At 41.9% G+C, this 18,900-nt stretch overlaps 1 protein-coding gene across 3 annotated transcripts in view; it reads left to right on the top strand.

Moving 5' to 3' along the window:
• The first annotated feature begins 257 nt into the window (after window positions 1-257).
• The window catches only part of rabl2 (RAB, member of RAS oncogene family-like 2), a 32,576-nt gene continuing 13,933 nt past the window's right edge, over window positions 258-18,900 (top strand). The window contains exons 1-6 of one of the 3 annotated variants that reach the window (XM_059986978.1): window positions 265-851; window positions 1,454-1,612; window positions 1,896-2,104; window positions 5,081-5,110; window positions 16,263-16,342; window positions 17,580-17,659. In XM_059986978.1, coding sequence (XP_059842961.1) covers window positions 1,998-2,104; window positions 5,081-5,110; window positions 16,263-16,342; window positions 17,580-17,659 — 297 coding nt within the window. In that variant the 5' untranslated portion in view covers window positions 265-851; window positions 1,454-1,612; window positions 1,896-1,997. Of the gene's footprint in view, window positions 1,613-1,895; window positions 2,105-5,080; window positions 5,111-12,966; window positions 13,065-16,262; window positions 16,343-17,579; window positions 17,660-18,900 lie in introns of all 3 variants that reach the window. The other 2 variants (XM_059986977.1, XM_059986979.1) reach the window with 2 other exon arrangements.

The raw sequence follows: 18,900 nt of genomic DNA on the forward strand, positions 1-18,900 counted from the left end.
GGGCAGGACTTACATTTTAAATTACCAGCCTCCCGCCGCCCTGATTGGAGCACACGGCCGCCCACGGCAGGCGCTGTATGAACAGCTCGGGTGGGTCCGTGGAGTGTGAATGTTTAATCATTTCTTCTAATTTTTTTCTCTTGTAAATAATATTTGTTTGATCAGTTGTTTGATTCCTAGGTTGGTGTTGGTCCCAATATGCAGGCATATACAGGCGACGCTTAGACAGCTTCGATAGAGGCCCTGCCTGGCGTCTGTTGCATAGCTGCCGGAAAGCTGGGAACAGGAGAGAGAGAGAGAGAGAGAAAAGAAGGGGAGAAGGAAGGAGAAAGAGCGATAATGTAGGAGCAGAAAAAAAGAGAGGGATAAAGCAGGTAACCGGGAAAGGAAAGTGAGGGAAATATAAATACAAGAAGAAAGAGAAGAGAAAGGAAAAAGAAAGTCCATAAGTAAACTACAAAGAGTGAGAGTTGAGATAGGAAAGCACAAAGATTAAGGAGGGAAGAGTAGTAAATATAGCGTGGGGTAGAATCACAGTTGATAGGTGAAATAGCAGCATTTTAATGCAGGGGAAGAAAATAGATTGAAATAAAAGAAAGAGAGAGATACTGAAGATACATATAGAAAGAGATTTAGGGAGGGCACAGGATAGAGGGAGATAAATAGGCTTAATGAGGGTTTGGAAGACAGAAGAAGGGAGATAGCGATAGCACTAAAGTAGCGAGAAGGAGGGAGAGACACAAGGTGGTTAATTTAGAAAGGAAAGTACAGGGTTTAGACTTGAAATGGATATGGAAGGAAAAGAAAAGTAATTATCTAAGGGAAAGACAGAATCTAGTGTGGTTTACCTGGTGAGTTGTGTTTGAATGTATTGTACCACTGGTACTGAGGAGGATTGAAAACTATTCAGGACCAACAAGGTTGGCTTATTTTGGGAGTGAGTGAGGTGGAGAAATAAACAGTTCTAACAATTGATGTAGATTGAGAGAGGGTTATGAAGAAAAGTTGAGAGGTACATCGATGGAACCTGCCAGACAAGTAGAACACTAACAGCAACTTCAGTGACATACATATATAGAAGAAACATAGTAATAGATAGGCATATAAAAATAACACTGATTACAAGAAAACATTCTGAGATAAAGAACAGGATCAGGAAATTGTTAAAAGTAGATTCAAAAGATTGAGATAACTGAAGAGCTGAGATTTTGGGGTACATAGAATAGCAACATAAGGGCTATCAGAAAGTTTATGTGGTAGAGAAGGTGAAGATATTGACAGTGGGAACAGCCACAAAATCTCAGACAAAATGTGTGAGCTCTTGAGTGTATCTTAAATAATATAGACAAACATAAAGAAGGGGGTGTCAGAAGAGAAAATTGATTAAAAAAATTAGGCAGAATAAGTTTGCACAGGGACTGAAAGGAAAAATAATCAATGCTGAAATCCCTAGGAAATAACGGTGAGAGTCAGGCCATTAGAATTGTGGCTCTCACATGAAAAAGAACGGGAATGGTCTGGATCATGGAACAAAAATAAAAGTCTGCTAAAGAGACAGGTATAAGGAAACTGAGGCAGAACGTAGAGAAGAACAGAAACAGTCAAGGATTGGGTAAGGTTTACTTTATTTGTTGATACATGCTTGATATGTTCAATTTGTTGAGCCTAATATTGTGAATTTGGATTTTGAATTCAGTAATAAAGTGCAGCATCTGATTTTAGAATATGCTGTTGATAAGTTTCTGTAAGATTCAGAATGAAGACATTTGATTTGTGATTTCAGAAAAAGAGCTGTAACATAAAAGTATGATAAGAGAGTGGAAGATTTGGCAACGGTTGTGTACAGATTATTAAGATAAGCTAGGGATAGTACAGATGTACTGAACTTTGTAAAGTCTGCAGGGGTGGAAGTCAAACATTGAGACAACAGTCAGTGAACGAATCAGCTGGAGAAAGTGAAGACGAAACACTCAAGCCCGTGTCATTACTTGGACAACATGGCTGCAGAGAACAGTGCCCTACCTGAACTGAACCAGGACAAGTATGATGGGGATGAACACATCAAAATCATCTGTTTAGGAGACAGTGCTGTGGGTAAATCCAAGTAAGTAAAAGCGTAACTGGCCACAGGGATTGGGTAATGGGCATCAACAATCTAGAGCTCATCACTGTAAAAGAGTCCAACTCTATTTTACCCTTCCCTATTTGAAAGGGCAGCTCTTTGCTGGGGCAGAGATCACGCTGCCTTTAACATCCCTGTCAAATATTTGGGCCCAGAAAGGATGGCTTTTTCATTTACGCAGTGCATCAAGTCAAGTTTAATCTGCTCTCAGCCATATACACATTTGGCCCTTCAGTTGACCTTGCTGGATTGTGATCAGAAGGGGAAGTCCTTGACATTTCCCCATCCTCTCCCAGAGCATGCTGCATCTGGCCAACTAACCAACCAACTTACTAATAGAGTCACAGAAAATTACAACACAAACAGGCCCTCTGAGCCATCTCGTCTGTACCAAGCCATTTAAACCGCCTACTCACATCTACCTGCACCCGGACCTCAGTCCAACATACTCCTACCATCCTTGTACCTTCTCTTAAACGTTGAAATCGAGCTGGCACTGCGCTAGCAGTTCATTCCATACTTTTACGGCCCTTTGAAGAAGTTTATCCTCATGTTTCCCTTTAACTTTTCACCTTTCACCCTTAACCCATGACCGCTGGTTGTAGTCTCACCCAGAAGAAGAAAGCCCTTAACTCTGAGTGGAGTCGTAGGAACGCTATTGTGATGGCGTTTTGTTTTTAGCAGGCTTTCTTGTTTTTATGAGGCTGAGTTGCTAGCTTGACGCTCAACCCAGCACGGATGGAAAGCGTGCAAGGGAGCCAGCTGGATTCAAACTCGGGAGCCTTCACTCCGAAGTCCAGAACTGATGCCACTACCGCCACCAGCCGGTAGTCTCACCCAACATCAATAGAAAAAGCCTGCTTGCATTTATCTTATCTGTACCCTTCGTAATTTTATGTACCTCTATTAAATCTTCCCTCAATCTTCCACAAGAAATAAAGTCCTAACCTATTCAATCTTTCCTTATGACTCAGGTCCTCCAATCTCAGTGTCATCTTTTAGATTTTCTCTGTACTCTTTCAGCCTTAATTATATCTTTCTTGTAGATCTAAGCTGTGCATAATACTCCAAATTAGGCCTCACCATCATACAATTTTAGCACAACATCCCATCTCCCATGTACATTGATTTATAAAGGCCAATGTGCCAAAAGCTTTCTTTACTACTCTGTCTATCTGTGCCGCCACTTTCAGTGAATCATGGACCTTTATTTCTAGATCCCTTTGTTGTACGGCGCTCTTCAATACCCTACCATTCACTGTGTAAGTCCTACCCTGTTTGGTCCTACCGAAGTGCAATACCTTGGACTTGTTGCATTAAAATCGGTATGCTATTTTTCAGCCCAATTTTTCCAGCTGGTCCAGAGCCAGTCTCAGTGACATCCTCGTAAATTTTCAATGTAAGCTCTGATAGTCTTCCTTGTCGTCCACTACACCCCTATCTTGGTGTCATCTGTAAATCTTCTGATCCAGTTCACCACATTATCATCCAGTTCATTGATATAGATGACAAATATCAACAGATCCAGCATCGATCCCTGTGGCACCCTACTAGTCACAGGCCTTCAGTCAGGGAGGCAACCATCTACTACCACTCTCTGGCTTCTCCCAGAATTTTTGGGATGTGGGAAGAAATTGACATGGTCACAGGGAGAACCAACAAACTCCACACAGATAACATTGGAGAGTCAGGATTGAATTCAAATTGTGCACTATTTGCATTAGCTACTGGGAACTGCTAATTGCAAGCCATTTTAGTTCTCCTCTCCTTCCAATTCCCATACCACTCTGCCTGCCCTCAGCCTCCTCCACTGATAGAGTGAGGCCAATGCTATCTAGAAGAACAGCACATTATATTTTGCATAGATAGTCTACAAACTGAAGGTCTGAGTATTTAATTCACCAATTTCTGCTCCCCCTCTGACCCTTTAGTAAGGAGCAGTATTGTGAAATTGGATTTGATGAATAAGCTGAATTGGATGTTGGAGGGACTACGAAGAAAGTGGGAAAGAAATTAAAACATCTAGAGTTAGTTTTTTTTTTTGAAAACGTCATCCTTGGTGTTGGTATTGAATGGGAGGATAAAACAAGAAAGCGCGCTTGGCATTGTAATATCCTGGATGATCCTGGAGTGGTGAGCAATCGTGTGAGATACAGCATTAATGCAGGGAAGCTAAATTTGGTGATTTACATCTTAACTCATGCACAAGCTGCACAGCAGCTCGTGATGTAAGGGAGCAAGGAAATGGATGTTCTGGGATAACAGCAAAAATAGAATGTGAACTTGGAAGGGACTGACAGTCAAAGATAAAGCTGAGAGTACTGTCAAGTACCTCATCCACTTCTGAAGTTCAAGGAGGCAATGGTAGATTGGTGCATTCAATTTTAAAAGCCAATTTCCCATCAGTTCAAATTGAACAGATTGGGATCAGAATCAGGTTTATTATCAATGACTTGCTCTCTTGTTCCATCCTCCCATTCAATACCAACAACAAGGAGGAAGTTTTCAAAAAAAAACTATAGACATTTTAATTTCTTTCCCACTTACTTTGTTTTCCAGACTGCTCTCCCTCCAACATTCAATTCAGCTTATCCAGCAAATCCAATTTCACAACACTGCAGAAATTGATGAATTAAATACTCAGGCCTTAAGTTTGTATATTACAGGAGTCTGATAGAACCCAGGAGAATAAGTTGATCAATTCCTGTGGGAGCTGGATCGGTGAAGAATTGTCCATATTAATAGATTTTTGACACTTAAAGCAAATTTCTTGTCTCCGTATTCTGCATAGATTTTCACTCTCCAGCTCTCAATATCTTTAGAGCTTCAACAGCTGAGTCAGATCTTCAATATCAGCAATGTTTCCACAGGAGGGCATTGATAATACAGTGAAATATGGAGTGGACATTCAGTTCCTTGAGGCATGCACTAATTTCTTTCGATGATATATGTTCACAGGTTGGTGGAGAGATTCCTGATGGATGGATAGTATCCTTTGCGAGATCTACATGTGAATAAAATATTATTGGCCAAATACAGGAATCAAATTCTAATCCGCTGAGTTTATTAGCTCTGATTTGATTCCTCTTTTGTCATTTGTGTGTTCCTTCTCACTATATCTTGAAGGAGGAATGCCCTATGATTAGTACCCTCGTTGTCAAGTGCTGATTCATGCAGAAAATGTTTGTCTGTAGAAACTGCTACTTTAGTGATAAACGGTGCTGTGGTGACTTCTACTTAAGTTGCACACATTTTTTCTGAAGTATATTATGCCCACAATAGTTTAATATACTTCATACCTGTGTATTTACTTAATGTCTATCAACATTTATTAATCAAGGAATTAAACCACTCAGCGAATTCTCAAGAAAGTTCTTTATCTTATCACCAAATGATCAAAGCTTGATACTTACACACAAAGGCAAGTACTGAGACATAGAAACATAGAAAACATTGAAAACCTACAACACAATACAGGCCCTTCGGCCCACAATACTGTGCCGAACACGTACTTTAGAAATTACCTAGGGTTACCCATAGCCCTCTATTTTTTAAGCTCCATGTACCTGTCCGGGAGTCTCTTAAAAGACCCTATTGTATCCGCCTCCACCACAGTCACCCAAGTCAAGTCAAGTCAAGTCACTTTTATTGTCATTTCGACCATAACCGCTGGTACCGTACATAGTAAAAATGAGACAATGTTTTTCAGGAACATGGTGTTACATGACACAGTACAAAAACTAGACTGAACTATGTAAAAAACAACACGGGAAAAAAAAACACACAACAACTAGGCTAGAATACAGACCTACCCAGGACTGCATAAAGTGCACAAAACAGTGCAGGCATTACAATAAATAATAAACAGGATGATAGGGCAGGGTGTCAGTCCAGGCTCTGGGTATTGAGGAGTCTGATAGCTTGGGGGAAGAAACTGTTACATAGTCAGGTCGTGAGAGCCCAGTCCATGCACTCACTACTCTCTGCGTAAAAAAAAAAACTTACCCCTGACATACCCTCTGTACCTACTTCCAAGCACCTTAAAACTGTGTCCTCTCATGTCAGCCATTTCAGCCTTGGGGAAAAAGCCAATGTCTATCCACACGATCAATGCCTCTTATCATCCTTATACATGAAAAATACACAAGACCATAAAAAATCACTATACTATTTAACTCACATAATGTACAGGTGATAGTGTATAAATTACTTGATTTGCTTCCAGTGAATATGTGTTTAAATGCCACAATGGCAGTCAGAGAGTAACACACAAAATACTGAAAGAAATCAGTGGCCATGCAGCATCTACGGAGGGCAATAGACAGCCGACATTTCAGGTTAAGACCCTTCTTCAGGACTGGAAAAAACAGGAGGGGAGATAACCAAGGTAAAAGGGTGGAGGTGTAAAAGAGTTGGCAGGTAATAGGTAAATGTGGGTGAGGGGAGGACGATGGCAGTGGGGAAGGGGGAATGGTGCAAGAAGCTGGGAGGTGATAGGTGATAAAAGGGGTGAAAGAAGATGGAATCTGATAGGAGAGATCAGTCAAATATAGAATAAAGGGAAGGTGAGCAGGGAACCAGAGGGAGGAATGTGCAAGTGATGAATAGGGCAGGGGATAAGAGAAAGGATACTGTGACAGATAGGATAAGGGGGATAAAAAGGGAAGATGGGAGTGGTCACTGGAGGTAGAGAAATTATTGCTCATGCCTGCTCCTTATTCATTAGTTTAAGAAATAATTAGAAGTAAAAGGAGTACTACTTCAGAGACTTAATTTATTGAATATGTGAAAAGTCCAAATTTTGTTACTAGTGTCCATTTAGAAAGGGAAAATTTCCTTACTTCTAGGCACATTAGTGATATCAATTCTGCAGTGAAGTGGCTGAGTTACAATCTGCAAGTTCCCTAAAAAGCTACCAAATTGTGTCAAAGCTACTACTCAATAAGGTGGTCCTTCACCACCTTCTGAAAATTAGAAATGGATGATGCTGTTCCTATTCCAAAAATTAAACACAATATTTGGAAAATGATGACACCCAAGAGTCCAGTGTAATGTACTCACGATCCGTGGGGAAGTTTAGCTGTTAATGTAACCTATCCAAAGACTGTTGATCAAATGCTTGTTGATTAGCTATATGACAGTTGTCTAATTATGAAAACTTGGATAAATATAGCTATTTATAAATATGTATCGTGAATTCGGGCATATGTATTATGCCAGAAGTAATGTATTCTGGTTGCATATATGGAACTGAATGCGTATTTTGCATCATTCTTCATAGGGTCTGCAGTATACTGGACAATCAAGAATGTCAGGGAAGTGAAGTATGTGCAGTGAAAATTATGACTGAGAAGGTGCTCAGGTAGCTTAATGGTCTGAGGGTGGATAAATCTCCTGGACCTGATGTAATGCATCCTTGGTTCTGAAGGAAGTAGCTGGAGAGATTGCGGAGGCATTAACGATGATCTTTCAAGAATCGATAGATCCTGGCATTGTACCGGATGACTGGAAAATTACAAATGTTACTCCACTATTTAAGAAGGGTGAGAGGCAGCAGAAAGGAAACTATAGGCCTGTTAGCCTGACATCAGTGGTTGGAAAGTTGTTGGAATCGATTGTTAGGGATTAAATTACGTAGTACCTGGAGGCACATGACAAGATAGGCCAAAGCCAGCATAGTTTCCTGAAAGGAAAATCCTGCATGACAAACCTACTGCAATTCTTTGAGGAAATTACAAGCAGGGTAGACAAAGGAGATGCAGTGGATGTGGTGTACTTGGATTATAACAAGGCCTTTGACAAGGTGCCACCAATAAGGCTGCTTAGCAAGCTAGGAGCCCATGGAATTACGGGGACATTGCTAGCATGGGTGGAGCACTGGCGAACATAGAAAACCTACAGCACAATACAGGTTCTTCGGCCCACAAAGTTGTGCCGAACATGTCCCTGCCTTAGAAAATGCTAGGCTTACCTATAGCCCTCTATTTTATTAAGCTCCATGTACCTATCCAAAAGTCTCTTAAAAGACCCTATCGTATCCGCCTCCACCACAGTTGCCGGCAGCCCATTCCATGCACTTCCTGCTGAGTAAAAAAACTTACCCCTGACATCTCCTCTGTGCCTACTCCCCAGCACCTTAAACCTATGTCCTCTTGTGGCAACCATCTCAGCCCTGGGGAAAAAGCCTTTGACTATCCACACGATCAATGCCGCTCATCATTTTATACACCTCTATCAGGTCACCTCTCATCTTTCTTTGCTCCAAGGAGAAAAGGTCGAGTTCACTCAACCTGTTCTCATAAGGCATGCTCCCCAATCCAGGCAACATCCTTGTAAATCTCCGCTGTACCCTTTCAATGGCTTCCACATCTTTCCTATAGTGAGGCGACCAGAACTGAGCATGGTACTCCAAGTAGGGTCTGACTGGGTTCCTATATAGCTGCAAAATTGCCTCTCAGCTTCTAAATTCAATTCCACGATTGATGAGGGCCAATACAACATACGTCTTCTTAACCACTGAGCCAACCTGTGCAGCTGCTTTGAGCGTCCTATGGACTTGGACCCCAAGATCCCTCTGATCTTCCACACTGCCAAGAGTCTTACCATCAATACTATATTCTGCCATCATATTTGACCTACCAAAATGAACCACTTCATACTTATTTGGGTTGAACTCCATCTGCCAGTTGTCAGCCCAGTTTTGCATCCTGTCAATGTCCCGCTGTAACCTCTGACAGCCCTCCACACTATCCACAACACCTCCAACCTTTGTGTCATCAGCAAACTTACTAATCCATCCCTCCACTTCCTCATCCAGGTCATTTATAAAAATCACAAAGAGTAAGGGTCCCAGAACAGATCCCCGAGGCACTCCACTGGTGATCGACCCCCATACAGAATATGACCTTATTTGATAATTTCCACTTGGATCCCATGCCTCTTTATTTTCTCAATAAGCTTTGCATGGGCTACCTTGTCAAATGCCTTGCTGAAATCTACATACACTACATCTACTGCTCTACCAAGATCAATGTGTTTAGTCACATCCTCAGAAAATTCAGTCAGGCTCGTAAGGCATGACCTGCCTTTTACAAAGCCATGCTACCTATTCCTAAACATATTATGCCTCTCCAAATGTACGTAGATCCTGCCTCTCAGGATCTTCTCCAACAACTTACCAACCACTGAGCTAAGATTCACTGGTCTATAATTTCCTGGGCTATCTCTACTCCCTTTTTTGAATAAAAGAATAACATCCACAACCCTCCAGAACCTCTCCCGTCCCCATTGATGATGCAAAGTTCATCGCCAGAGGCTCAGAAATTTCCTCTGTCGCCTCCCACAGTAACCTGGGGTACGTCTTGTCCAGTTTCGGCGATTTATCCAACTTGATGCTTTCCAAAAGCTCTAGCACATCCTCTTTCTTAATATCTACATGCTTAAGCTTTTCAGTCTGCTGCAAATCATGACTACAATCACTAAAATCCTTTTCCATAGTGAATACTGAGTAAAGTATTCATTAAGTACCTTAACTATTTCCTCTCGTTCCATACACACTTCCCCACTGTCACATTTGATAGGTCCTATTCTTTCATGTCTTATCCTCTTGCTCTTCACATACTTGTAAAATGCCTTGGGGTTTTCCTTAATTCTGCCCACCAAGGTCTTCTCATGGCCCCTTCTGGCTCTCCTAATTTCCTTCTCAAGCTGCTTCCTCGTAGCCTTATAATATTCTAGATCTCTAACATTATCTAGCTCTCTGAACCTTTTGTAAGCTTTTCTCTTCTTGACTAGATTTATTTATAGCCTTTGTACACTACGGTTCCTGTACCCTGCCATAAATTCCCTGTCTCATTGGAACATACCTATATAGAACTTTACTCAAATATCCCCTGAATATTTGCCACATTTCTTCCGTACTTTTTCCTGAGAACATCTGTTTCCAATTTGAGCCTCCAATTTCCTGCCTGATAGCTTCATAATTTCTCTTACTCCAATTAAACACTTTTCTAACTTGTTTATTTCTATCTCTCTCCATTGCTATTGTAAATGAGATAGAATTACGATCAGAATCTCCAAAATGCTCTCCCACTGAGAGTTCTGACACCTGACCAGGTTCATTTTCCAATACCAGATCAAGTACAGCCTCTCCTCTTGTAGTCTTACTTACGTATTGTGTCAAGAAACCTTCCTGAACACACCTAACAAACTCCACCCCATCTAAATCCCTTGCTCTAGGGAGATGCCGATTGATAGTTGGGAAATTAAAATCTCTCATCAGGACAACTCTGTTATTATTACACCTTTCCAGGATCTGTTTCCCTATCTGCTCCTCAATATCCCTGTTACTATTGGGCGACCTATAAAAAAACACCCAGTAAAGTTATTGACTCCTTCCTGTTCCTAACTTCCACCCACAGAGACTCCGTAGACAATCCCTCTATGGCATCCTTTTCTGCAGCCATGACTCTATCTCTGATTGACAGTGCCACGCCTCCACCTCTTTTCCCTCCCTCCCTGTCCTTTCTGAAACATCTATAACCCGCCACTTGAAGTAACCATTCCTGTCCCTGAGCCATCCAGGTCTCTGTAATGGCCACCACATCATGTCTCCAAGTACTGATCCATGCTCTAAGCTCATCCACTTTGTTCACAACACTCCTTGCATTAAAATAGACACATCTCAAACCTTTGATCTGAGCGTGTTCCTTCTCTATCACCTGCCTATCCTCCCTCTCACACTGTTTACAAGCTTTCTCTATTTGTGAGCTAACCTCCTCTTCCCCAGTCTCTTCAGTTCGATTCCCACCACCCAACAATTCCAGTTTAAATTCTTCCCCAGTACCCTTAGCAAACCTCCCCGCCAGGATATTGGTCCCCCTGGGATTCAAGTGCAACCTGTCCTTTTTGTGCAGGTCACACCTGCCCCAAAAGAGGTCTCAATGTTTCAGAAGTCTGAATCCCTGCCCCCTGCTCCAATCCCTCAGCCACGCATTTAACCTCCACCTCATTCTATTCCTCTTCTCACTGTCGTGTGGCATAGGCAGTAATCCTGAGATTACTACCTTTGCGGTCCTGCTTCTCAACTTGCTTCCTAACTCCCTGTAGTCTTTTTTTTCAGGACCTCTTCCCTTTTCCTACCTATGTCATTTGATACCACTATGTACCACAACCTCTGGCTGTTCTCCCTCCCACTGCAGGAGGGCACGGAGTGACTACTCCCCGCTGAACATCGATGGCTCCTCAGTAGAGATCGTTAAGAGCACCAAATTTCTTGGTGTTCACCTGGCGGAGAATCTCACCTGGTCCCTCAACACCAGCTCCATAGCAAAGAAAGCCCAGCAGCGTCTCTACTTTCTGCGAAGGCTGAGGAAAGTCCATCTCCCACCCCCCATCTTCATCACATTCTACAAGGGTGGTATTGAGAGCATCCTGAGCAGCTGCATCACTGCCTGGTTCAGAAATTGCACCATCTCGGATCATGAGATCCTGCAGCGGATAGTGAGGTCAGCTGAGAAGACCATTGGGGTCTTTCTTCCTGCCATCACGGACATTTACAATACACACTGCATCTGCAAAGCAAATAGCATTATGAAAGACCCCATGCACTCCTCATACAATCTCTTCTCCCTTCTGCCGTCTGGGAAAAGGCTCTGAAGCATTCGAGCTCTCACGACCAGACTATGTAACAGTTTCTTCCCCCAAACCTATCAGACTCCTCAATACCCAGAGCCTGGACTGATATTTTGCCCTATTGTCCTGTTTATTATTTATTGTAACGCCTGCACTGTTTTGTGCACTTTACGCAGTCCTGGGTAGGTCTGTAGTCTAGTGTCGTTGTTGTGTGTTTTTTTTCCCTGTGTTGTTTTTTACGTAGTTCAGTCTAGTTTTTGTACTGTCATGTAACACCATGGTTCTTAAAAACATTGTCTCATTTTTACTTTGTACTGCACCAGCATTTATGGTTGAAATGACAATAAAAGTGACTTGACTTGACTTGGACTTGATCTGAAACATCCCGGACCCTGACACCTGGGAGGCAAACTACAATCCGAGTTTACTTCCTGTGTCCATAGAATCGCCTGTCTGATCCCCTAACTATAGAATCTCCTTTCACTACTGCCTTCTTCTTCCTTTCCCTACCCTTCTGAGCCACAGGGCCAGACTCTGTGCCAGAGGCACGGCCACTGCCGCTTCCTCCAGGTAAGCTGTTCCCCCCCTCCCCCCAACAGTACTCAAACAGGAGTACTTATTGTCAAGGGGTACAGTCACAGGGGTACTGTCTAGTACCTGACTCTTCCCCTTCCCCCTCCTGACTGTGACCCACCTGTCTGTCTCCCATGGCCCCAGTGTGACCACCTGCCTGTAACTCCTCTCTATCACCTCCTGGCTCTCCCTGACCAGGCGGAGATCATTAAGCCACATCTCCATTTCCCTAACTTGGTCCCTTAAGAGCTGCAGCTCAACACACCTACTGTAGATATGGCTGTCCGGGAGGCTGGGAGACTCCAGGACCCTCACATCTGACACTGAGCACAGAAAACTGACCTCACACACATACTATCTCCTTTCCGCAATTAACAAAGTTAAACCTACCTCGGATCGTCTCATTACTGCCTAAGCCCGTTGTGCCAAAGCCTTGTCACTCTGCTGCTTCCTGGATATGGTGATCTTTTTAAACCTTTCGTGTGCTGGTGGCACACTGGCTGATGGCACGCGCCTGTGCAGTCTCGCCTTTCTTTTCCTCAAGTAGTAAAAAATTCCCTTTGCTCCGAAAAATCAGACATTCACCCTCAGCCTTCTTGCTCTAATAGAAGGTTCTCAATCTGCCTTCTATTCCTCAGAAAACAGAGAACAGGAATAAGGGATCCTATTCTGGCTGGATGCCACTTACCAGTGGAGTTCCACAGGAGTCGGTGTTGGGACTGCTGCTTTTTACGATGTATGTCAATGATTTGGACTACGGTATTAATGGATTTATGGCTAAATTAACCAATGATACAAAGATAGATATAAGAGCAGGTAGTGTTGAGGAAATGGAGAACCTGCAGAGAAACTTAAAATAGTTTAGGGAAATGGGCAAAAAATTGGCAAATTAAATGCAATGTTAGAAAGTGTATGGCTATGCACTTTGGTGGAAGAAATAAATGGGCAGACTATTATTCAGATGGGGAGAGAATTCAAAATGCAGAGGTGCAAAGGGACTTGAGAGTCCTTGTGCCAGATACCCTAAATTGCATAAATTGGAAACATTCTCAGGGAAATGAACAGAAGAAATGTGGCAAATGTTCAGGGGATATTTGCGTGGAGTTCTGCATAGGTACGTTCCAATGAGACGGAAAGGATGGTAGGGTACAAGAACCATGGTGTACAAAGGCTGTTGTAAATATAGTCAGGAAGAAGAGAAGAACTTATGAAAGGTTCAAAAAGCTAGGTAGTGATAGAGAGCTATAAGATTATGAGGCTAGCTCAAGAAAGAAATTAGAATGCCTTGGTGGACAGGATTAAGGAAAACCCCAAGGCATTCTACAAGTATGTGAAGAGCAAGAGGATAAGGTACAAGAGAATAGGACAAATCAAGTGTGACAATGAAAAAGTGTGTATGGAACCGGAGGAAATAGCAGAGGTACTTAATAAGTACCTTGCTTCAGTATTCACTATGAAAAAGGATCTTGGCGATTGTAAGGATGACTTACAGCAGACTGAAAAGCTTGAGCATGTAGATATTACAGAGGATGTGCAAGAGCTTTTGGAAAGCATCAAGTTGGATAAGTCACCTGGATCGGACGAGATGTATCCCAGGATATTGTGGGAGGCGAGGGAGAAGATTGCTGAGACTCTGGCGATGATCTTTGCATCATCAATGAGGACGGGAGAGGTTCCGGAGGATTGGAGAGTTGTCGATGTTGTTCCATTCTTCAAGAAAGGGAGTAGAGATAGCCCAGGAAATTATAGACAATTGAGTCTTAGTTCAGTGGTTGGTAAGATCCTGAGAGGCAGGATTTATGAATATTTGGAGAGGCATAATATGATTAGGAGTCATCAGCATGGCTTTGTAAAGGCAGGTCATGTGTTATGAGCCTGATTGAATTTTCTGAGGGTGTGACTAAACACATTGATGATGGTAGAGCAATAGATGTAGTGTATATGGATTTCAGCAAGGCATTTGACAAGGTACCCCATGCAAGGCTTATTGAGAAAGTAAGGAGGCATGGGATCCAAGGGGAAATTGCTTTGTGGATCCAGGACTGGCTTGCCCACAGAAGGCAAAGAGTGGTTGTAGATGGGTCATATTCTGCATGGAGGTCAGTCACCCCTATTCTTAATGATTTTTATAAAATGACCTGGATGAGGAAGTGGAGGGATGGGCTAGTAAATTTGCTGATGACACAAAAATTGGAGGTGTTGGGGATAGTGTGGAGGGCTGTCAGCCCACAGGTTCCACAGGTTACAGCGGGACATTGATAAGATGCAAAATTAGGCTGAGAAGTGGCAGATTCAGTTCAATCCAGATAAGTGTGGGGTGGTTCATTTTGGTAGGTCAAATATGATGACAGAATGTAGTATTAATGGAAAGACTCCTGGTACTATGGAGGATCAGAGGGATCTTGGGGCCTGAGTCCATTGGAAACTCAAGGCTGCTGCGCAGGTTGACTCTGGATAAGAAAGCATAGGGTGCATTGGCCTGCATCGATCGTGGGATTGAGTTTAGGAGCTGAGAGGTAATGTTGCAGCTATATAGGACCCTGGTCAGACCAAATTTGGAGTACTGTGATCAATTCTGGTTGCCTCACTAGAGGAAGGATGTCAAACCATAGAAAGGGTGCAGAGGAAATTTACTGGATTGAGGAGCATGCCTCATGAGAATAGGTTGAGTGAACTCAGTCTTTTCTCCTTGGAGCGACAGGGGAGGAGAGGTGACATGATAGAGGTGTATAAGATTATGAGAGGCGTTGATCATGTGTATAGTCAGAGGCTTTTTCCCAGGGCTGAAATGGCTAGCATGAGAGGGCACAGTTTTAAGGTGCTTGGAAGTTAGTACAGAGGAGATATCAGGGTTAGGTTTTTTACGCAGAGAGTGGTGAGTGCGTGGAATGGGCTGCCAGTGATGGTGGTGGAGGTGGATACGATAGGATCTTTTAAGAGAGTCCTGGACAGGTATATGGAGCTCAGAAAAATAGATGGCTATGGGTAACTAGGTAAGGACACGTTTGGTACAGCTTTGTGGGCCAAAGAGCATGTATTGAGCTGCAGTTTTTCTGTATTTCTAAAGGTTAACTTCCAGGTTGAGTCAGTTGTGAAAAAGGTGCATGCAATGTTGGCATTCATTTTTAAAGGTATAGAGCAGGGATGTGATGTTGAAGCTCTATAAGGCACTCATGAGACCACACTTGGGGTATTGTGTACAGTTGGGCTATATTCCCTGGGGTTCAGGAGAATGAGGGGGGGTCTCCTGGAAACATTCCGAATGTTAAAAGGCCTGAACAGATTAGATATGGCAAAGTTATTTCCAATGGTAAAGGATTCTAGGACAGGAAGGCATGTCTTCAGGATTGAAGGACATCATTTAGAACTGAGATGCAGAGAAGTTACTTTAGTCAGAGGGTGGTAAATCTGTGGAATTTGTTGCCATGAGTGGCTGTGGAGGCCAAGTCTTTGGGTATGTTTAAGGCAGAGATAGATAAGTTCTTGATTAGCCAGGGCATTGAAGGGCATTCGGTGAAGGCAGGGGAGTGGGGATGACTGGAAGAATTGGATCAGCCCATGATTGAATGGCAGAACAGACTCAATGGGCCAAATGGCGTCTTCTGCTCCAATATCTTATGGTCTTATGGTTCTTGGTCAAATGAACACAGCATGAAATTTGGAAATGCCAGGAACACTCAACTGATTGGGAAGCATCTGCAGAAATTTCAGCAGCATGACCATGCACTGCTGCTTGAATTGCTCTACATTTCCAATATTTTCTACTTTGCTTTTTGCTTTTTGTTCCAAATATGAAATTAACCTTCTAGGTTATTTTGAACCCAAAATAACTGAGGGCAGATTGTCATATAGTGGAGCTACTGAATGGGACAAATGTATCATTTAATTGCCAGGATCCTTTTCTGTATCTTATACACCTTAACTTGGATTCTAGTCGTCCTCAGCAGCTGTCCACTTACGCATTGACACTGTATAAATACACTACCAAAGTCAATGACAAGACTGTTATCGTGGGTAAATATTAACTTCCTTTATTTATTTCTAATGTTCATGATGAGCCAAAAAAAATGGGTAATTGGTATTTGCATATTATTGTCACATGTGCTGAGAGCCTGGAAAAATCATGCTTTTTATGCCAAGAAATAAAGGGTGAATTCCAAACAACATTACAAAAAACTCCGCCACTAAAATTGCCATGAATTAGATTGATCTGTCAAGTTCACAAATGACCATGTTTTTCTTCGATGTGGTAGTCAGACTTTGCCAATTCTGGAATGAAATCACAAATTAGTCTTCCATGCAAAGGATAATGAAAATCTGCAACATCCTCTTTCAAAAGGCTCTGGGTGCTGTGGCTGAACTGAAACTTCATATTGTAAGTTTGAAAGATTTGATTGGGATGAGAAAGTATGTCCAAGTTGATCAATGGAATTGTGGCAAAACTTAACCAAGATCTAATTAAATGGCGGAATAAAATTTATTTTGCACCATTCACCTATTCTGAAGTTACTATTTGTTTTACAGCCAAATGTACATTTTTGTTCAATAGATACTTCAGTAACATAGAATCTTGTATAGAAAACAGGTCTTGATCAGCAATGATATAACTGAAAATATAGTTACTTTTAATGATAAAAAAATAGAGGAATAAATGTTGGCTGGGAAGCCAGAAGAAATCAACACTGGCCAGTAATCTGCATTTTTATATTGACTTTAAATATAATGAAATAGCTCAGGTCACCAAGAAGGAATATTGTCAAAAAAAGTAACACAAACTACACGGATGGATACAAATTAGATCAAATAAAGAAGGGATTTGAAAATTTCCTGTTCCACTTCAGTTAGTTCTTCTCTCTTCATCTCAGAGGACAGATGTATCTTAAGTTCAATGACTCATCTGAGAAGATAGCATTTCTGACAATGAATAGAACTGAAGGAATCACAAAAATGACAGCTATGTTCTTGAATCTCAAGAGTTAAGCTTGAACACAATAACTTTATCATAATTTCTGATGAGAATACCCCATTGATTCACACCTGTCGTCAGAAGAGGATTGAGGGGATGAATGTTTTTTTCTGATCTTTGTTCATTGAACAGATTGAGACACTTGTGGAAAAATAGTTATGATGATCAGCAGGACAGATAAAGTTTAGGGCTAGTGAAAGGTACTGGTGTAGTGTATTTTTTAAATAAAATTTTAAAATACACTTTAAATGCAATGGTTGATAGTACAGATGTTTTATTTTACAGATTTCTGGGACACAGCAGGACAAGAACGTTTTCAGAGTATGCATCCATCCTATTACCATAAAGCACATGCCTGTATCATGGTGGGTCTTTACAGATTCTACTTTAGTGTCAAAGGTTATTTCAGTAAACGATGTTTTCTTACAGTATTTAATGCAGGTAAATCTATCTCAATATTACTGTCAAAACCACAGGCAACAAGTAAGGTCTGTTTGCTTGATATAAACATTTGTTCACGGGTAGTTGATCATTAAAGACATCATAGATTATCACATACTCTGCCTGTTTCAAACAGTGAGCCTATCATGGAAGTTTGCGTGGTTCAAATTTGTTAGTGCAATTACATTCAACTTGCCTTTGCCTCAAGGAGAGCTTACCTGACTTTCAACTATTGTCTTTTCCCTCTGCCATTGTCACAAGGTTTCTCATCAGGAGGAATAATTGACATCATCTATCATATAGGAACTGGGATCAGTTCCAAAGATTCAAAGAACGTTTATTATCAAAGCGCAAACATGAGGAAATCTGCACATGCTGGAAATTCAAGCAACACACACAGTGTTGGTGGAACGCAGCAAGCCAGGCAGCATCTATAGGAAGAAGTACAGTCGATGTTTCGGGCTGAGACCCTTCGTCAGGACTAACTGAAAGAAGAGATAATAAGAGATTTGAAAGTGGGAGGGGGAGGGGGAGATCCGAAATGATAGGAGAAGAGAGAAATCTATTTATTTATCTATTATTTTTCCCCTTTTTTCTTTTCTCTTTTTTTCTCTCTCTGTCCCTCTCACACCTTGCCTGCTCTCCATCTCCTTCTGGTGCTACCCTCCCCCTTTCATTCTCTCTAGGCATCCTGTCCCATGATACTCTCCCTTCTCCAGCTCTGTATCCCTTTTGCCAATCAGCTTTCCAGCTCTTGGCTTCATCCCTCCCCCTCCTGTCTTCTCCTATCATTTTGGATTTCCTCCTCCCCCTCCCACTTTCAAATCTCTTACTGTCTCTTCTTTGAGTTAGTCCTGACCAAGGGTCTCGGCCCAAAACGTCGACTGTACTTCTTCCTATAGATGCTTCCTGGCTTGCTGCATTCCACCGACAGTTTGTGTGTGTTTATTATTATAGTATGTAGATTTATACAACTTTGAGATTTGTCTGCTTACAGGCAGCTAGAAGGTAAGAAACCCAAAAGAACCCAATTAAAAAAGAAAAATTAAGAATAAGGAAGACCAAGATCCAATGCACAGATAAAGAGAAAAAAACAAAACAACTCAATCAAACAATAGAAGCACGCAACAGCGTTCTGAACCAAATTGAGTCTTTAGACCTTGAA

The sequence above is a fragment of the Hypanus sabinus genome, chromosome 13, assembly GCF_030144855.1.
Source record: "Hypanus sabinus isolate sHypSab1 chromosome 13, sHypSab1.hap1, whole genome shotgun sequence".
NCBI lineage: Eukaryota > Metazoa > Chordata > Chondrichthyes > Myliobatiformes > Dasyatidae > Hypanus > Hypanus sabinus.